The sequence below is a fragment of the Alligator mississippiensis genome, chromosome 5, assembly GCF_030867095.1.
Source record: "Alligator mississippiensis isolate rAllMis1 chromosome 5, rAllMis1, whole genome shotgun sequence".
Lineage (NCBI taxonomy): Eukaryota > Metazoa > Chordata > Crocodylia > Alligatoridae > Alligator > Alligator mississippiensis.
In genome coordinates, this window is record NC_081828.1 from 23,373,385 (window position 1) to 23,392,440 (window position 19,056).

Genomic DNA, 19,056 nt, shown 5'->3' on the forward strand with positions numbered 1-19,056 from the left:
TTGAGAACCAATAGTCTAAGACTGGGATCAGCTGATTAAGTGTATAGATACTGCCCATAAAATGCTGAAAATTTTTGCTTTACTGAGTTCTCAGATCTATTTTGCCACCTGATGAAATTTCATTCTTACCAATCATACACTATTATTGAGCAACAAAATCAGAAACCACATATGTAAACCTGTTATTACCAGTCATATATATTAGGATATTGCTCTTGTCATCAGAAAGAAGACGCTTGGATCGAGGTGTGCTTGGTGGGATTCTCCCTGTTAATACACGCAAGAAGTTCTCGACAGTAACCTACAAATGTAAAAAGGAAATAATTTCTAACTATCATCAAGGATATATGTAACTCTCCTACATGGAGGTTCCATGAAATAATAGCCCCCAAAAATACATGCTACAGCTAATAAAGTGCAAAAAATGGCATAATTTGCATTACCATATTTTTCCTGTTCAAGGTTTTATTGCACTATTACCCTATTAAGATGAACCTGTTACTTGATATAACTGTTTTCAAAGTTAATAAAACACACATATATAGCCTTTCTAATCCTCTAAACACATATTCAGTGATTTGAACACCTGTCACATTGTACAGCTTTGCTCCATAAAACTACTTACATATTCATAAAATCACCCATATTAGTACGTTACCATGGAAAACTTATTAATAAATATGACAAAGCTTCAATATCCTCTACAACAGAGGCAAGAAAAAGATTCCTGTGGCACAGGCTTTTAAATGATCAGATGTGGTCCATCTGGACAGCGATCATAAACCATTCCATAAATCATCAGAACCGCTTGTTCTGAATGCAGATTTAAAAAAGCTCAAAAATGCTAGCAACAAATTCAGACTCATGACAACTATCATGATAACATAAAGAACCTAATCTTTGCACATCTGCTTTATACACTCATAACCATATTTAAAATAAGTCAGAATTCAACACGATCTAGCGTAAACTCTAGTCATTAAATTAGGTGCAGTTTTCTAACATATATTATATGGGAATATTTTTGCTTTATCAATCATTTTATTTTGTACCACTACTTCAAATTCCAAGAACTTCAGTCTAAGCAAAGACATGCTAGGAAACAGAGAGAAAAAATTGCCTCAAGAAGTATTTTCTGAAAATAAGAATGGAGTGAAATGTAGCATATATTTCCCTTCAGCAGTTATTTTAAAGTAAGTAGTAAATGATTACTTGCAGAAATGTATGCTTTAAATTTTGAAAAGAATAAACATTTACATTAGACCCTGATTGCACACATACCCATGCTTAATCTAAAGCAGGAGAATAACTCCACTGAATTAAATAGAATTGATCATGTTCTTGAACACACACATATGTTTTTGCAAGACTGGATAATGAGCTTGTCATTTTGCTTAAAGACTGTGGATGGCAATTTAATAATATTTTCATATTATTAACATATAAAAGATCCTTAATATATAGCAGAAGATCCTTCTATAGTAGAAGAACACATCCTTTAAAATAAACTAGTGTTTTAATAATAGTTTTAGAATTTAGAAAGATGCATAGGGTTAGAATGAAACTTAATTTTTTCATTAGCAATCAACTGATAATTTTTATATACACACGTATATTGATAATTAATAAGAGGCTAATGCAACGGTCCATAAGAAGAATTGAGACTTAGATCAGATCTTAAACCAACATTACAGACAAATTTTTGGTTTGTCAAATGAAGCATTGTGACCTCATAGCTTCTGTAATCCACTTCCACATCATCTCCATAGACATTTAGCTCCATGTTTTTGTGGCTAAATACAGTTGCTGGCTTAGGGTTCCGGGAGTTACATGCCATATCATCTGCTAGCATCAGGACAATGTGACTGGGAAAAATAAAAAATAAAAAACATTTCAGCTCTACAGAAGGAAAGCTATAGGCAATATTGATCCATTAATAAAATGAAATTCTAAAAAAGAAAGAAAACTGTATTGGTTATAAGAGATGTCTTTCCCTGTTTGATGTCCACCACCATAACAAAGCTACCAAATAAACATACAACCTACGTTACAATATTTTTCTTTGGTTAACATCAGCAAAGTGACCAATGCTATACAAATGGAACTGCTGCTGCTCCAAAGACTCTAGTCCAGTTTAGAGGACTAGACTTTAGTAAGACTCCCTTTAAGGATCTGGGCGTTAGTAAAGATGAGATGGACAGAATATGGGTTGCACCAGGAAAAAAAAAAAGATCAATAAATTGACTTAATGAGAGTTTTCTTTATTTACACTACCCTATTCCAATATAAAGCCTTCTAACTGGAATTGAAAACAGAAGGTTTTAAAAGTAACTACAGGGAAGACAGATGGGCATATATACTTCTCATTTACTTAGGTAAGTGCACAAAATGTATGTACACAGAATTTGTCAAACAACAATACAAGTCATTAGGTTAAAGGATCATTATTAAGCCTACCATCTGGTACCAGGGTTTGGAAGACTCAGTCATGCTCTATCAAAAAGACATATAAAAATGAGTAATTACATAATACTGGGGAAAAACTTTCCCACACACAGACTTTGAATAGAGGTAAATGTTAAATTACTATGCATATTTACCACAACGTGTGAGATTTAAACGTGTATGCAAAATATGTATCCACATGCAAAAAATGTGTCACTGTATACAAATTTCACCTGAATTGCTGCCACTGTCATCCTCTTAAAGGAATGCCATGTTGCCCCCAATTCACTGGGAAAGAATTGGATGAGGCCAAGCTTTCTGCAGTACTAAGAACCCTGTGTAATGTTCCCAGAAGTCATAGCACCACAGGGCTGGAATGTCCTTCAGAAGTTTATCCAGTCCAGTTTCACTCTCAAAGCAGGAATATCCCTAAATTATCCCAGACAAAAGTTTGCCTAACCTGTACTTAAAATCTTAGTGATGGAGATTCCACAGCCTCTATAGGAAATCTGTCCCAGTACTTAACCACCCACATAACTAGAAAGTTTCTCCAACTATCCAAATGCAAATGTTCCTTTTGTCCATTTACACGTGCGGAAACAGGATTGGGGGCAGAGCCGAGGGCTCCATCCCTTTCAGAGCAGTGTCCCGTGAGCAGTCAGGCTGCCTGCATGTATGCAAAGCACTTGTCTGCATACAACCACTTGCATGTTATTTTATAGTGTACAGTCATTCAAGCTAGGCTAACTGAAGAGCAGTAACTCAAGTGTAGATATTTTGAGTTAACTCTGCAGTAAACACATATCTTAAATATGATACCAGGTGCAACACACTGAACATGAACCAAACTTACCCCTCCCGGCATTTGTCCGTACTGCTAATTTAATACAACTGACGCATTGTAAACCCTAACTAAAGCATTCCCTCACCTCCTCCACGCCCAGGGTCTTCTGACTCCTGATCCAATATCTATCCACTGAAAAGGTTTCAAACACTCAAGTCCACTATTAATGCCATAGGACTTTTCAAAACAGCAGCAATATTTAAAACAATTTTTCTCTCTATGCCCAGTCCAATGGGCACAGCAAGCTTTACAATACAAAGAACAGTGATAAATGGGTATATGCCTTCTGATGGGCAATATTATTCATTGGGTAAACCAGCACAGGTAGACACATGGCGGATATTTTCCTTTATTTAAAAAAAGCAAATGTACACACACATACCTTTGTATTAAGCTTGACTAAACACATTGTTCACATAATACAACTTGGACAAAAATAAACCAGCTATCCTACCCAAATAAAGAATTTAAAGCCTCCTCCCTCCAGCAAAGACCCACAGAAGTGGCACAACAAACTTAGGAAACTTCTACAGCATTAGAGAAAAGGGAGATTTCAGGGGTTCCCAAGGAAAACTGTCCAATATTCTACCCTGTCCATGGGGATACCAAATTCAATTTTACAAAGAGACACGCTCCAGCCTGAGAACAGCATAGCTAGCCCACCAAGCCACATTACCATCAGCTACAGCAGTACCTCTAAAAAAGCATGTAGCATGGGGTAATGCTAGAAGTCACATTGCTCTCATTGTTTTGTTTTCTTTATGGCATTTTCTCCTGCTTCTAAAAGGAGTGTTCTTCATTAAGCAGCTGTTTCCTACATGCCTCCCCTGACCTACAGATCCTGAATTTAGCATAAATGCTCCCTTGACCCTTTATAAGCCTGGAGAAGCAGACACCCATTCTTTGTTTCTTCTACTTTGGGGCTTTTCCCCAAATAAACAAGAATTATTCTTCCCACATGAAGCTTAGGCAAAGCAAGAAATAAAAAGGGCAGTGATCTGTTGCTTTCTATGGACCTGAAATATGCATGGCAACAGATTAAGGCTACTTATACAGAACCATCCAGCATTAGACAGCTAGTCCAGGCAACAGTCCAATATCAGACAGCCTGTTTTGATACAAAGCATGGGTAAGATATGAAAAGGTTTCCCAAACAATTAGTTTGTGTGAAAAATCAACGTACACCTAGGATTCTTTCATCCTTCTCCAGCTTTGTCTGGTTTCCTCTACAGAAATTTTTCTTTAAATTTATGCTTGCCCAGGCTGGCCTATTTCTAGTCACGCCAAGTAGAAACAGCATGGAAATTTCAATTCCAGATTCCTTTATCTTATTCTTGACAAGCATAAAGAATATTTATACTTTCAAGAAATTGTAATATAGTATAACTAGTTCTTTCCCAAGTGAAGTCAGAGATTTATGCATTGGCTTTAATGAAGTTGGACCTCAACTAAAACTCTGAAAAAATTATACATAACAAGCAGATAGAATAGGAACGATTTTGAGTTTTATAAAGATAACAATGTCTTCCACTAAAATGCAGCTCTTGCTGTTAAGCCTTAAGTAGAGATATATTTGTAATGTAGAGCGACAAGTAGCTAGGTGGAGCCAATAGTAAGTGAAGTCAACATTATGTTTCCTCAACCATAAGCTGTGATAAAGTCTTATCTCCACTGTTTTTACACCATGAGTAACTAACAGTGCCTGTCAGTTATCCTGTCATTAAAATACCACTCCTAGTGCCCTCTCCAACCCCCACCTTTTTTTTTTTGGTCAGCAAAGACCATCTTAAATGAGTAAGACATTAGTCTCCAAGGCACTGGCTCTTTGTCTTCCACTACTTTGTCTATCCTACACAGGACAGCTGCTCTATGCTTTTCATCCAGGTGGTCCAGCTTAGTAAGATGTTCAAGGTAAAATCTGAACACCAATCCAAGATTCAGACTTCTTTATGTTTCAGAAACAGAAGTCCTCACATCAATCTCTATCAAGTGGTATTTTTAAAAAATGAGACTCTTGTACATAATGCCTAGAGGAAACAGGAGAAACTTTGGTTTCTGGCACACACTGCATTTGTGAAGTGTTATATACAAGTATCACACAACTCATAACATGCCAAATGTTATACCAGTTTATCCCCACCCACAAAGAAGTTACTCAGTGAACAGCAACTTTGTGGCACAGAAATCTCCCATGATAATTTTAATGCGTGGCTAGTAGGCATATTACAGTTTGTCATGCAATACTCACATGCAGTGCACAGTAAATGTAACATCTGCCAGGGGCCTAGGAGAACAGACATAACTCTACTGGTATCAAGGAATACTGATACAAGCTATTACAATGCAGCTAGAACTCTTTTTGATTCTATAGCAATACAAGAGTATTGAAATAAATTCAACTTTAACCCTGATGCATTCATGCTCCAAGTCAGGGTAATTTAGCTTACCTTTATCACTACAGAATCCTGCAGTTCTCTTATAAACTAGCTAGAAAGCATGCTTGTCTATATCCCAAGTTTCATTCATCACACTTAAAAAAATGCCATTTATATTGTCTAGTCTCTAATAAGTCACTTCCAGGCTACCAGCTTCAGCCAACTGGTGGGCTCATTAATCCAGCTTTCTAAAACAGTTTGGATAGGAAGGCAACACAAACAAGTGTGCTGAATAAAGAAATAGTCCTCCCAAGGCAAAGCTTTAACTTTTTACATTTTGACAGCAGCCCACGCAGTCAGCATATAAACCAAGAGGATCAAATTTAAGACAAAATGAGACCAAAAAGGAAGTTACATAGAAGTCATACGCTAAAAGATTATTGCATGCTCACTGAAAAACACCTTTTCACATCTCCCATGTGAGCTACATCACTAAAGGCTGATCTCTTAGAGGACCCTACTACTTAAAGGGGGAAAGTTTGTCTTTGCATTATACTTCATTCACTGGGGTATTACATCCACAGAACAGAGAGATGCTGACTTGCACCCACATCCAAAAAAAAAAATTAGGTGCTGCAACAAAGAATGTTGCAACACCTAACTTTCAGATGCAACTGGCTCCTGTAACAGAACCCATAACACTGAATTAGATGTCTAGTTTCCATTTATAAGACCTAGGGAAAGTTAGGCACCTCAGACTAGATTCTGTAAATATCAGCAGGTATCTTTTAAATCCCATCCCTTACTGGATCTTAGGCACCAGACTCCACTCAAAATTCACAGCTTGGAGCATACACCGAAAAGCAGACACACAAGCCTTTTCCTTCAGGTGCCACTATTTTTTAAACATGGATGTTGAAGAAGACATGAGGGTGGCTACTGCCCTCTCCTCCCCACTTGTGTAATAATGGAATGATTGGGAAACTCAATCAAGTTGCAAGAGACCTGGACTTAATTCCCTCCTTTGCCAAAGGGAATTTAAACCTACATCTTCCACCTCCCATTAGGACAGACTAACTATTAGACTATAAGCTACATCTTTGCTGTAGCAGCTGTTCTTATCTGTTTCAAAGAATTAAAGATTCTCTGGGCCAGAGCAACTAAGAACAAGAGTCAGCATGACTTTGACCAGATGATAAAGGAACTCCCCTGGAAGAGAGAAGATATGGGTTTGAATCTGCTCAGGCAAAAGATGATATGAAACCTGAGTCTGGGCAAGTATTCTTACCCAAATGTATAAAAGCAAAAGCCTACAGCAATACCATTGTTTTCCTGCTCTGGCCATGCTTCAAAAATAAGGAGTAACTACTGATGCATCTGTGCAGAGCCTGATCCATTAGGCATATCCCAAGAACATCTGCTGAAGTGAATGCTCCTCAACAGAGACTGATGAAGAAATGTCTAGTTTACAAAACCCAGTGGAAATTATGCATGACAGAGGTATCAAACTGTTCATCCATCGCTGCCAACACTGAAGAGCTCCCAAACATGCCCAAAACCAAACCATTAGACATCAGGGGAGCTTCACTGTCAAAAACTGAGGTAGTCTTGGACTTTAGGCACCTCCAGAATTGGGTAGCAACTGGGCAGAAGTTCTGATGATAGTAATTTTGAATTCAGACATCAGTTCCTAAAAATGACACTTTACTGTCTATGTTTTTTGCAGATGTACCTCTAAATGTAATCCCAGCTTTTATAGAATAAAATAAACATTTCCTTTTCAGAGTCAGCCGCAGTAGCGATGTCTTAATCTGAACTAACAGTGCTGTGATTTCCAAATGAGTCTAAGGGAGTTAAACATCTAATTCCTATTGACATTCAATGAGTCTTTGGTACCTATCTTGTTGAGGCCTAGCCTACATGCTGTTGCACTAGTATACGTATTTACCAAAAGCTACCCCACCTACAGGCTCTGAAGTGGATACAGTTACACTAGGACAGAGGTATCTTACATGAGGCACCAGTCTAGACCAGTCCCCAACCCACATGGGCATGAGAAGTGTGTACCATTTCTGTTATACAGCTCTCTCTATAGCAGGATAGTTGAAGAGTCCCTAGCTCCTTTGTTTGAAAATCCTCCCTCCCCCGCAAAAGGAGTATTTTTCAAAACACTTTTTAATGTACATGAGCATCTTTGATTAACAGTATTTTAGAGGTACTTATTCTAGTTGACTGTTCTTGATTTAGCTGAAGCCCAGTGCTTGTACAGTATTTTGTGTTGCTAATTAAATGAACTTTTCTTTAATCAAAAGGCACATTAAAAGGAAATTAATTATTCTGAAAATTAAGTTACAGTATAGTAAAAGTTACATCAGAGTCATGCTTTCAATTCTGAATACATTTTACTCGTTTTCTCACATGATGCTTTTTCGTTTAGACAGGAGATCTATTCAGTAACCAATTAGATTCACACCTTTTGAACTAATTATCCATTTATCTGTGGAAGCATAATGGTTTGCAATTTGTTCCTCTACCTTTCCAATAATATTGTTCTAATTATCGTAAAAAATAATGAGATTAAGTCTTTGCTTTAGATCTTTTACCTAATTATGCAGGAAAGAAATCAGAATTTATATCCTTTCAGAAAATAAGATAGAACTTTATTTTAATATCACAATTTAAAGCAACTTCTCTTACCTATCAGGAATACCTAGCCTCTTGACACTTCTGTAAACGGAAAGGGTGTTTGCCACGTGACGGTAGTTAAACCAGAATCTAGAGGTGCACACCTTAAAATTTAAAGAAGAAATAAATGCATTTTAAAAATATAAATGATACATTCTTGATTACTACATGCATCAGTAGCTATAGCTACAATGCTATGAAACTAGTGAAATAACAAAGAGCACCTAGCAACAAGAAACTGATGACACAAGTAATGCAAACCTTTTCTGTAGAAAGAGCTTTTATCTACCTTGAAAATAGATGTTGACAGACTGAGCTGCAGATAAAACATTCATTAAATGCTAGAAAAGGACTAAAAAATGCACTGTACGGAATAATCTCAAAATACTAAACTGATGAGCTGCCTTATTTAACATATCTTCTCCATTTCAAATGCCTCCAAGTCTGAGACTGCCTCTTTGAAAGAACGTGCACATGGATAATTACGAGAGCCACAAACAAAAGAAGGAAAAGAATTGCTAGATTGGTTTTATTTAGGAGTCAAATGCATCAAAGTTAGAGCTGGGCCATAATCAGAATTTGAGGGTAAACTCTCAAAAAAAATTCAGAATGTTCAGACTGCACCCTTTCAGTCTGCCAATACCATCAACAACCAAAATGCCAGCAAATTTAAATACTGCTAGTTAAGCAACTAAAAAATAAGCGTCAAGAGAAATGGTCAGAAACAACAATTGCATCTTATAATAGAAGATTAGTAGCATAACATAGACTAAGAAAATACGAATATCAATGGCCTGGATATATCTAGGGAAAGAATCTTTCAGGTACCTGGGGCAATATTAGAGCTTAAGGTCCATTCTGTAAATAAGAGGAAGCTCATATTTTTAAGTTTGTATCTTGCAACTCTCAGTAATAAGATTAAAACAAAACTAAAAAGGAAACTTTAAAAAAAAAAAACACATTTTCATTTAAGGCCCACTCAACAGTGCTCAGGGCTGCTCCCAAGACATCACCTCTACCTAACCACCGCTCTCTAGTGCACTGCGAGGCCAGAGCTTATTATGTTGGCAACAGAGTCAAGACCAGAAGAGAAGGTGTACAGGCTCATCCTGAGCTGCTTCTGAATATTTTATCCAAGGAGATTAACTAGCTTAGAAGAGGCTTGATAGAACTGCTGAACTCTGACTTCAGACACTAGCAGAATTGTAACCTTAAGGCCTTAACAACCTCTGGTCTCTAGCATGACCAGCAAAAGTTACAAGGGTAACCAGCTGTTTAGCACAGCAAATCCCCTCAGACTGACCAACCCAAAAGACACTTATGAAGTTAAAGGTGCTAGAATAGCACTGCACAATTATGAAGTGGAAATGGGAATACCCAGCCCAAGTTCAGTAAGATCCTGAAACAAAAACTATACCCAGAAGACTTAGCCAGAGGCAAGATACCTGTTTAAGAAAAATCAATAAAAAAGAGTATTTGTGGTAGATGTTTATGATTAATTAAATGACCATCTTTTGAAAAGGCAATTCTAAATTACTTTCTATTATTCAAAAAATATTGACAGAAGAGAGTTGAACAGACTTTTGATTATCAAGTACTTGCCTTTGTTTTATAAAGCTAGTGACAAACTGCCCAAAAAACAATACAAGCCAATAACAAAATAATATTTATCCTTTTGCAAGTGTCTGGTGTCGGTAGTGTATTCAAATACTACAATAATTTTTTTTTCTAATACTTCATGAAGGGTGTTAACACCCCCAGTTTTATAAATAAAAAAGGGGCATAGCTAGTAAACCTAGAGACTAAAGTACTGGGCAATTTGGAAGAACAAATAGTAGAGAATCTGGGTCCAAATAACTTGCTCAAGATTGCAAGAGCAATCAGTGGCTGAGGGAGGAGCAAAAAGCACATCTCCTTACACCTTAAAGCACAAGAACTTTTCTGCTCCTTACATTATTACAAGTTTATATCAAGTGTACTTAAAAAAAAGCCCACAACAACCTGTATTTTCTCTCTGAGAATTGAAATGAAGACAGATATATAATATGAATAATTTTATGCAAAGGAAAAGGGAAAAATCAATTTTTCTTTTACTGAATGCTTTGATTTTGCTAAATTTAGTACTCACTGTTTTCGGGTTTTTTAAGGAAAACTGACAGCTTAACACTTACCAGAACTGCCCAGTTGTTTGTATGCCCACTTTTAAAAAACTGTTCTACTTGATCCTGCAAGAGAAGGAAAACATTTGAGGAACACCTGTGCAGAATGGTTTAGGGAAAAAAATGGGATGCCATACTTTGTTGATCCTACAAAATGTAAAACGTTAATCTCATATCACTGTTTTCATTCAGCCTTAAACTCAAACAACAAAAAGTCTAGTCAATGCCTCAATACCTGAGGAGACTATTCGTTCTATTTAATTGTGGCTGTTTCATCAGAATGTTACACCACCCTGGGATTAGAACTAACACAAACTATATACATCTTAGTATTGGGTATAAAGTCAGAAACACGACTGATACATAAGAACAAAACTAGTTAAATTAATTGAGGAGGTTTTCATGGAAAGAGAGAGGCAGCAAACAAGAAAGGAGAGAATTAGAAGTAAAAGACGCTGCACTCTGCCCAAGAAAATAGGATCTGGGAATAACTAGTTACATCCAGAATCTTTCCATTTAAAAAGTACAGGTTTCCCTTGATTTATGCGGTAAATGAGTTCCCAGAAAATAGCATATAAATCAAGTTTGCATAAAGCAAACCCACTTTACAATGTAACAAATAGGGATAGGTTCCCATGGTGGTGAGGGAGGGAAGGAAGGAGTGAGGCTGGGACTAGGGAAGGGGCAGGAGAAGGGGTGCCGCTCTAGGGGCTGTACAAGGCAGCAAAGCAGAGGGAACAGAGTGTCACTCACCCCAACCCAAGCTGCAGCGGCCCCAGGAGCAGCCGGTGCCAGCTGCCTGCAGCCGCTTGGGCTGCACCATGCTCCACCTGTCCCCCCACCCTGCACCTGAGCTCCGCTTGTCCACACTCACCTCTGCCCCTGAGCTGCACCATGCCCTGGTGCAGGCAGCTGGTGTTGGCTGCTCCAGAGGTCAGTTTAGCTGACTGGGGTGAGTGCAGACAAGCAGAGCCTTGGCTGGCACAGGGTGCAGCACTCACCTGCCCTGCAGGGCTCTGCTAGTCCCCACTCACCCCAGCCCCAGCTGCAGCAGCCGACACCAGCTGCTGGGCTGTACTGTGCCCTGGTGCAAGCAGCTGGTGTCGGCTGCACCCAGGGCCACTCCAGCATGGGTTGGGGTGACTGCAGACAAATAGAGCCCCAGGTGGCGCGGGGCACAGCACTCTCCCTGGTCCTGGGAGCAGCCGACACCAACTGCCTGCAGCAGCTGGGCTGCACTGTGCCCCAAACACCCTGGGTCTCTGCTCTGTTGTCGGCTACTCCCAGGGCTGCTGCAGCTGGGGACCGGCAGAGTCCGGGGGGGGGGGGGGGGGGGGGGGCTGAGGCACGATGTAGCCCAGCTGGTGTCGACAGCTCCCGGGGCTGGGGTGAATGCCACGCCCCGTGCCACCCGGGGTTCCATTTGTCCACACTCACCCCAGCCCGTGCGGGAGCAGCCGACACCAGTTGCCTGCACCAGGGCACAGTGCAGCCTAGGAGCAGAGGTGAGTGTGGACAAGCCAGAGCCCAGGCGCAGGAGGACAGGCAGAGAACGGTGCAGCCCAGCAGCTGCGGGCAGCTAGCGCCAGCCGCTCCCAGGGCTACTGCAGCTGGGGCTGGGGTGAGTGGGACCATGGCCCTTTCCCCTCTCCCCACAGACTTACTGCTGAGGGGAGAGGGGGTGTCTATGCTGATTGCATAAGAGTGAATTTACCTTGTAGATAACAAGTAATGGGTCTAAATATGCTCATTGCATAAGAGCGAATTCACATATAAAGAACCCACATAAAACAAGGGCAACCTGTACTTGGTATATCACTTCTCAATTAGTTAAAAGATGATCCCACATGTCATCTGACTTCAGGCTAATAACCAAAGCTGAAATGTGATTTAAACATTCAGAATATTTTCTGTGTAACATGATGATGAGTGGGAGAAGAGTAGAATAGGCTCCATTTATTTATTTTTTTAATTGCATACATTGTTCTATTTCAGAATATGCTCCAAGTACTGAAATGCCTCCTGAGGCCTCAAGGCTTGGATGAATTTCTCCCTTTCATTCTCCCCCATTCCTTTAAATAGCAGATAGGAAAATATATTTGGTACATTTCAATCTGCTTGAAAGTAAAAACCAGATTATACTAAAACTTCTAGTTTAAAAATATAAAAGTACTTGTACTGATGACAGCTGGCTCTTATGTAATCCATATTATCCACGATTCAAAATGCGTTACAAAGAGAAAAGTAAGTGTTATTACCCCCATTTTACAAATGCGCAACCTGGTTCGCATGGAATGGATGAAATCTACCTGTGATCACAAAACAAACCAGGGATATTATAGGGAACAAGCCTGAATTTCCTGACTCTTAGAACACACTAAACCTCCGAAAAGTGACTGATTGCGAGCAACGTTCTCCGCATAGCCCAGATGCAAACACCCACTGGGAAATTACTGGTAAAAACAGAAGTATATTAAACTGCACTTCCAGCAGTAAATAATCTTGCAGCCTTGAATGGCAACTCAAAGAAGTTCTAAAATTAAGCATATTTAAAATGCCGTTTAGTAATTCCTTTAGCTACTTTGTCACATCCTATTCACCTTGTTAACTGGATGTCATGGAAATCACTGGATAAAGAAAGCTATTTTCTACTTTACCAAAACATTAATAAGTACGGGACTCGGACAACAAAGGGCTGTTGGATTTAATACCTCCTGCCTGTTAAAAAAAAAAAAAAAGATATTCACTAAACAAGGCAGGAAGGACTCCCGACTGAGAGGCAGCATTGGATTAAATGCTTTAATGCATGAAAGCCGGCGGCTCCAAAAAAGAGGCATGAAAACAAGCATGCTGATAACAGGCCCAGGAGCTGTCTGGGCAGGGAGCGCAGAGCCACCGCGCCGGCGCCCGCGAGAGCTGCTCGGGCTGGCCGAGCCGAGCAGGAAGTCGCTCACAAGGGCGGCGGCGGCCCTCCGAAGCGCGTCTGCAAGCGGCGGTGTGAGCGCCTCCAGCCCGGGGCCGGTGCGGGCTGACCCCGGCCGGCTCCCTACCCTCCGCAGAGCCGCGGCCGGGGGCACGGGCTGCGCCTGAGCGCGGGGAGGCGAAGGGGCCCGGGAGCAGCCCCGAGGAGCACGGGCCGGGGCCAGGAGCGCGCGTACCTGCGGGGCCAGCGCCGCGGCCAGGCTGCAGCACGCCAGGAGCAGGGTGGGCAGGCGGCGCGGCGCGGGGGCCCGGGCAGCGGCCATGCTCCCGGCGGCCGCGGCAGGAGGAGCCACGCAACCCCGCGCCGCCAACCCGCGAGCAGCGAGGGCCGGGCCCGCCTCCCGGGCCGCCGGAGGAGCGCTGCTGCGCGCTCCCGCCCGCCCGCCCCGGAGCCCGGGATGCGGGGCGCGGGCCGTGTCCGACTGTGATCAATGCAAAGGGCTCCGCGATAGAAACCAGGTTGAAAACCACGGCGACAGCCTGCCTGGCTTTTTGCAAAAAAAAAAAAAAGTTTTAATAGCAAGCTTGCGGGCACAAGCACCCTTCTTCGGGCACAACATTGTGAAAGTCCTCCTGGGTAGAAATGAAAGTTCATATTTCACAGGGGATTTGAAGGGGCGGTAAAATCTCCTGTTCAGAGCAGTTCGTTTAGGGGGTGTGTATGGGTGCACGCCTGGAAACGCCAGCTGTGAAACCAGAAGTGCTGGTGGAAATGCACTTGTGGTTTCACCACTGGTGGTTTCGGGCTGCCCGATTGGCTGCTGGGAACCCGCCCTGCCCCTCCACTGGGTAGTCCTCAGCTAGGGGATCTTCCCCACTCTTGCCAATCCGTGATCTGGTGCCCCCCAGACTCAGGAGGCACCAGTCATCCATGGTTCATTTTATACGCAGATTAGGCTCCAGGAAAAGTTGGAATAGTCTCTTCACCTCAAAAGTTGTTTGGTGGTAAGCAGGATGGGCCAGGCCATGTCTCCTTTTGCCTCTAGACCCAGACACCGATCTATTTGTATCTTCCGTACTAACGTGGAAAATACAAATAGACAGAAACAATTAAGGCCCACCCAGCTAACTAATACCCCTTTGTGGGACCAAAGGGTGAAGGATAAAACTAACTTCTTGGGACAACAAAAGCAAAAGCAGGATGTCACTCCTCATGGGGGCCAAAGAGTCAAAATGTGAAAAGAAGTTCTCCAGAGGGGGACACCAGGCAGAGCCCCCGGGGCTGCGCCCACCAGTCTTCAAAGGCATTCAAGGAGCTGGTGGACGCTGCCCACTGGTGCTGTGCCCTGAAACGTGCACAGATAAGAAAAAGGAAAGTGGCCTCGCAGTCCCCAGGCACCTTCCCAGTCAGAGCCTCCTTCCTGGTCAAGTGCAGGGCCCACTTGGCCAGGGCCAGGGGGAGGTTGACCAGGAGGTCCAACCTGGACACCTATAGTCTCACACTGGCTGGAGCCTCTGCTTGGGTGGTGCCCGCTGAGCCCTAGGTCTGCCTCTGCCTCCGTCTCTGGGAGCAGCGCCTTTGCCATTCTCAGGACTAGGTTGAAGCAGGGCGCTTCCCTACGTTAGTGGAGGTCTGGGGTTTGACTACGTGAGCCCTAGGTTAGTTGGCTTTCCCACTGGGGGCTTAGCTTGGGGTTGCCAGGTGTTTTGGGCCACAAAGAAGTATGATATTTCCTCATGAGTTTGTCTACAGCTTTTGGCTGCGCATCTAAGTGCCTTGCACACCTGCCAAAACTCTTCATGCTATAGATCCTGTTCAGGCATGACAAACTGAGCCAGGGAGCAAGGCCACACTTGGAGGGGGAAAAGCCTAAGAGGGTTTGAGTTTCCAGTGCAATTAATACTTTTAAAGGCCTTTTTTCTGTTCAAAGCACAGCTATTTAATTCAAATGCAGCTGTCAAGGCTGAGCCTTCCAGAAATCAGGTCACAGGCTGGCTGGCCTATGCCTTCAGTGTCCACCTTTAGAGTTTGGTTTAAAAGGAGGAGTGGTGAAGATTCAGCCCACAGAGCCATACCATCCAGCCCACAGCATTCCTTTGTTACCTGCTAACAGGGCAGTGTTAGTCTGAAGCCAGGCAGAGGGCAGGGCAAGACAGGAGTTCCCAACCCTTTTAGGCTGAGGACTGGCAAGCCGTGGGCCAGCAGTGACCAGCATACTGTGGGCATGTAGCCAACCATTTTTTATACTCAGTATAAAAAAAAAGGGTCGGCTGCCAGGCCACAGTATGCCAGTCACTTCTAGTCCACGGTTTGCCAGTCTGCAGTCACGTCCAGTCTGGCAGCCAGCCCTCCTGCGGACCGGCAGCCAACTCTTCATGGTCCAGCACCGGGCTGCAGCCTGGGGGTTGGGAACTCCTGCCTTAAGGGACCAACTGGTTCAAAGGCATATGCTTTTGTAGGCAACAGTTTGCTTTGTCAAGTGCGATGAATGGAACTGACAGTGGACTAGCACTCCATTCTGCATTTCACAGGTTGTTCAGCCTACAAAAGCTCAGGCCACCATGAACCAGTTGGTCTCTGAGATGCCACCCTGCCCTACCTTCTACCGATGAAGTGGAGGAAGATTACACTCCACTTTCGTTGCTATCCCCCAAACTATTTAGTACAGTTCTTTAACTGCCTTAAGTACTTCATCCAATGCTTTGCTGGATTGCCTCATATTAGGGCTGTGCAAAGCTTCGGTCCCCAATTTGATTTGACCTGATTTGGTGACCGAATCTCCAAATCCAAATTGAATCAGAGGACCCTTTCACCTCTCCAAATCGATTCAGAAAGATTCAGAGATCTGGACATAGACACAGCTTTAAATGTTTTTTCTACATGCCTCTAGGTAACAGGCGGCTCATGAACACTGCGATGCTGGGGTGCATGGAGCGTCTCACAGGAGCACAGGGAGCTCCCCAGCATGCTCAGCAGTGGACCTGGAAGTGGACCAAAAGCACTTCCCCCCGCGCTCCCCCTGCTTGGCAACTGATGCCTCCTGGGTCTGGGGGGGCACTCGGGGTCCCCCTGAGGCTGATCGCCGAGCTGGGGAGGCACAGGGAACCTCCCAGCGCTCTACCTGGCAGACACGGAAGTGGACTGGAAGTACGTCCAGTCCACTTCCAGGTTCACCGCCAAACATGTGGAGGGCCCCCCCACACTCCTGTGGGACGCTCCATGTGCTCCAGCATCACAGCAATCACAAGCCACGTCTGCTACCTCAAGGTATGCAGAAAAAACTTTTAAAGCTGTGTCTGTGTCCAAATCACTGATTCTCCAAATCAGCATTGAATCTTCAGATTTGGATTCAGCCGAATCAAATCGGGGACAGCGATCCGAATCAACAAATTGAATCACTGTCCTTGATTCGGGTCGTATCTGAATCGAATAGGGCCCGCTTCACATATCCCTATTAGTTATGTGAAAATAAATCCTCATATTAGTTATGTGACGATACTGTAGTATATTAATAGCAATAATTCCTAGTAATGCCTTTTTGAAAGAGCCATTAGTCTTTGATTGTGGAGGGCATGTCCTGCTCAGTGTATTCATAACTGTTATCAGTGACTTTCCTGGACAGGGCTGTATCCTCATGTCAAGGTGCTGGAGTCTAAGTAACATGCCTTATAGTTGATTGGATGCACTTAAGAAAAGGCTTTTTCATGATGCTTTCTAGTGACTTGTGATCAGACTGCACTTCCATCTCATGCCCAAAGGTGAACTTGATGAAATTGTTACATTTCAGAGAGCACAACACCTAGCTTCTTTTCTGTCCCAGCAGATCCTTTTACTATGCCTGTCAGGCCTGTACTAGCATAGTCTGTTGGCTTATGGTTATACTTCAGTAGCAATCTAAATACCTCTAGCTGCTCCCTAAGGTTTGCTAGTACTGGTGCCTTGCTTTCTCTTTCAGATGCTTGTTCTCATGTCTCTGATCACTCTTATGCTTCTTCATTGTGTATAAATTGTCTCAAGTACACAGGCTTCTAATAGACGTGTGCAGATTCTTGAAAGATACAATAAAAGCTCTGTTATCCGGCATCTATGGGGCATGGGGGTGCTGGTTAATCAAATATGCTGGTTATCTGAGAGTTATACTTATCTCCAGCCTGGTGGGTTGGAGGCATCTTTGCCTGTTCAGGCTGCCACCATTCCCGCTGTGTCCGGTGCGCCAGGGCTTTCACTCCCTGGCATCAGTGTGCCGGGGGACAGGGAGAGGGGCACCGCGCAGGTTGCTTTGCCCTGGGCTGTGGTCCATGGTGGGACAGATGCCAGTTAATAGAGCATTCTGGATGGTAAAGTGCTGGATAACACAGCTTTTACTGTAGTTGGTTTTCACTATACATCATTACATTCCCTTCACATCCTTTTGTCTGGGCACAGTTTTTTAGGGTAAGGTCCCACAGAGGTCGAATGCCCCATAAACTGGACCTCAGCTTTCTTCAACTTCAGCTTGTTTGTATATAGCCTAATACTCCATTCCCAGCACTTGTTCAGTGTTTGGATACCACAGCTTGTTATCATGGTACTAGAACATGTCTTCCTTAACTTCACCTCCAGCAGTTACAATCTTGGGGCCCAGGACTCCTAATTCCTGGCTCCATTCATACTGAAACGTGTCAGGGGCCAGATTATTACAACCAGCATTTGTATCCAGCAATACCTTCCAGAAGTTGTGGCAAATATTACTTGATGGGTACTTGGCCCATTGCTTCAGTATGCCAGAAGCCATGCTTACATCACAAACAATGAATACAATCAACTCAAGATTGTCAAAATGACACAAGTTGGCCAAATAAAGATAGCACAGTCAATCTTAATCCTTACCTCTTAACAGTTTCTGTGTATGTGTGTGTCCATAACTACAATTCTAAAACCGCTTGTCACCCACAGAGGAAGTTTTGTACAAGACACTACAGACTTTCTATGGAAACTTAAAAACATAGACCACCTTCCCAGCAACACACTCCTAGCCACCATGGACATTACCAACCTACATACCAACATCCCACACCAGGATGGCATCCAAGTCTGCCTTACATATCTACAGGAACAAGATTACAACTCAGAATACAGGCCCAAAGATATTACTGACCTTATACACTTCATCCTCACACACAACAATTTCACTTCCAATAATCAACACTTCCTCCAGATGATGGGAACAGCTATGGGCACTAAAATGGCCCCACAGTATGCCAACCTTTTTATGAGCCACCTGGAAGAAGACTTCCTCAAGAACTGCACCATCAAACACTTGCTATACTTAAGATACATCGATGACATCTTCATCATTTGGACTGAGAACCTACAGTCTCTGATTGAGTTCCATCAGAAATTCAACAATCACCATCCCTCCATCCGACTTTCTTTAGAATACTCCACCACCAACATCTCCTTTTTAGACACAATGATCAGTATCCAGAAGGGTTAAATACAGACCACAATATACAAGAAACCCACAGACCAACATACATATTGTCGAGAATCAGAGCAGCTGCCGGCAACTGCGTTCTGACTCCCACCGGAGTGTTTAGATTTTTGACTTGACAGGTGAGTAATTAATGGATGGAGTGAAATTAA

At 42.7% G+C, this 19,056-nt stretch overlaps 1 protein-coding gene across 9 annotated transcripts in view; it reads right to left on the bottom strand.

The window, feature by feature from the left end:
* PIGK (phosphatidylinositol glycan anchor biosynthesis class K) overlaps positions 1-13,786 on the bottom strand; it is a 143,837-nt gene extending 130,051 nt beyond the window's left edge. For 2 of the 9 annotated variants that reach the window (XM_059727956.1, XM_059727960.1), the window contains exons 1-6: positions 13,667-13,782; positions 10,521-10,574; positions 8,362-8,453; positions 5,538-5,573; positions 1,730-1,865; positions 190-301 (exon numbers count right to left, since the gene is read on the bottom strand). In XM_059727956.1, the coding sequence (XP_059583939.1) occupies positions 190-301; positions 1,730-1,865; positions 5,538-5,573; positions 8,362-8,453; positions 10,521-10,574; positions 13,667-13,753 (517 nt within the window). In that variant the 5' untranslated portion in view covers positions 13,754-13,782. Of the gene's footprint in view, positions 1-189; positions 302-1,729; positions 1,866-5,537; positions 5,574-8,361; positions 8,454-10,520; positions 10,575-13,666 lie in introns of all 9 variants that reach the window. The other 7 variants (XM_059727957.1, XM_059727961.1, XM_059727958.1 and 4 more) reach the window with 6 other exon arrangements.
* Between the last annotated feature and the right edge of the window lie 5,270 nt (positions 13,787-19,056).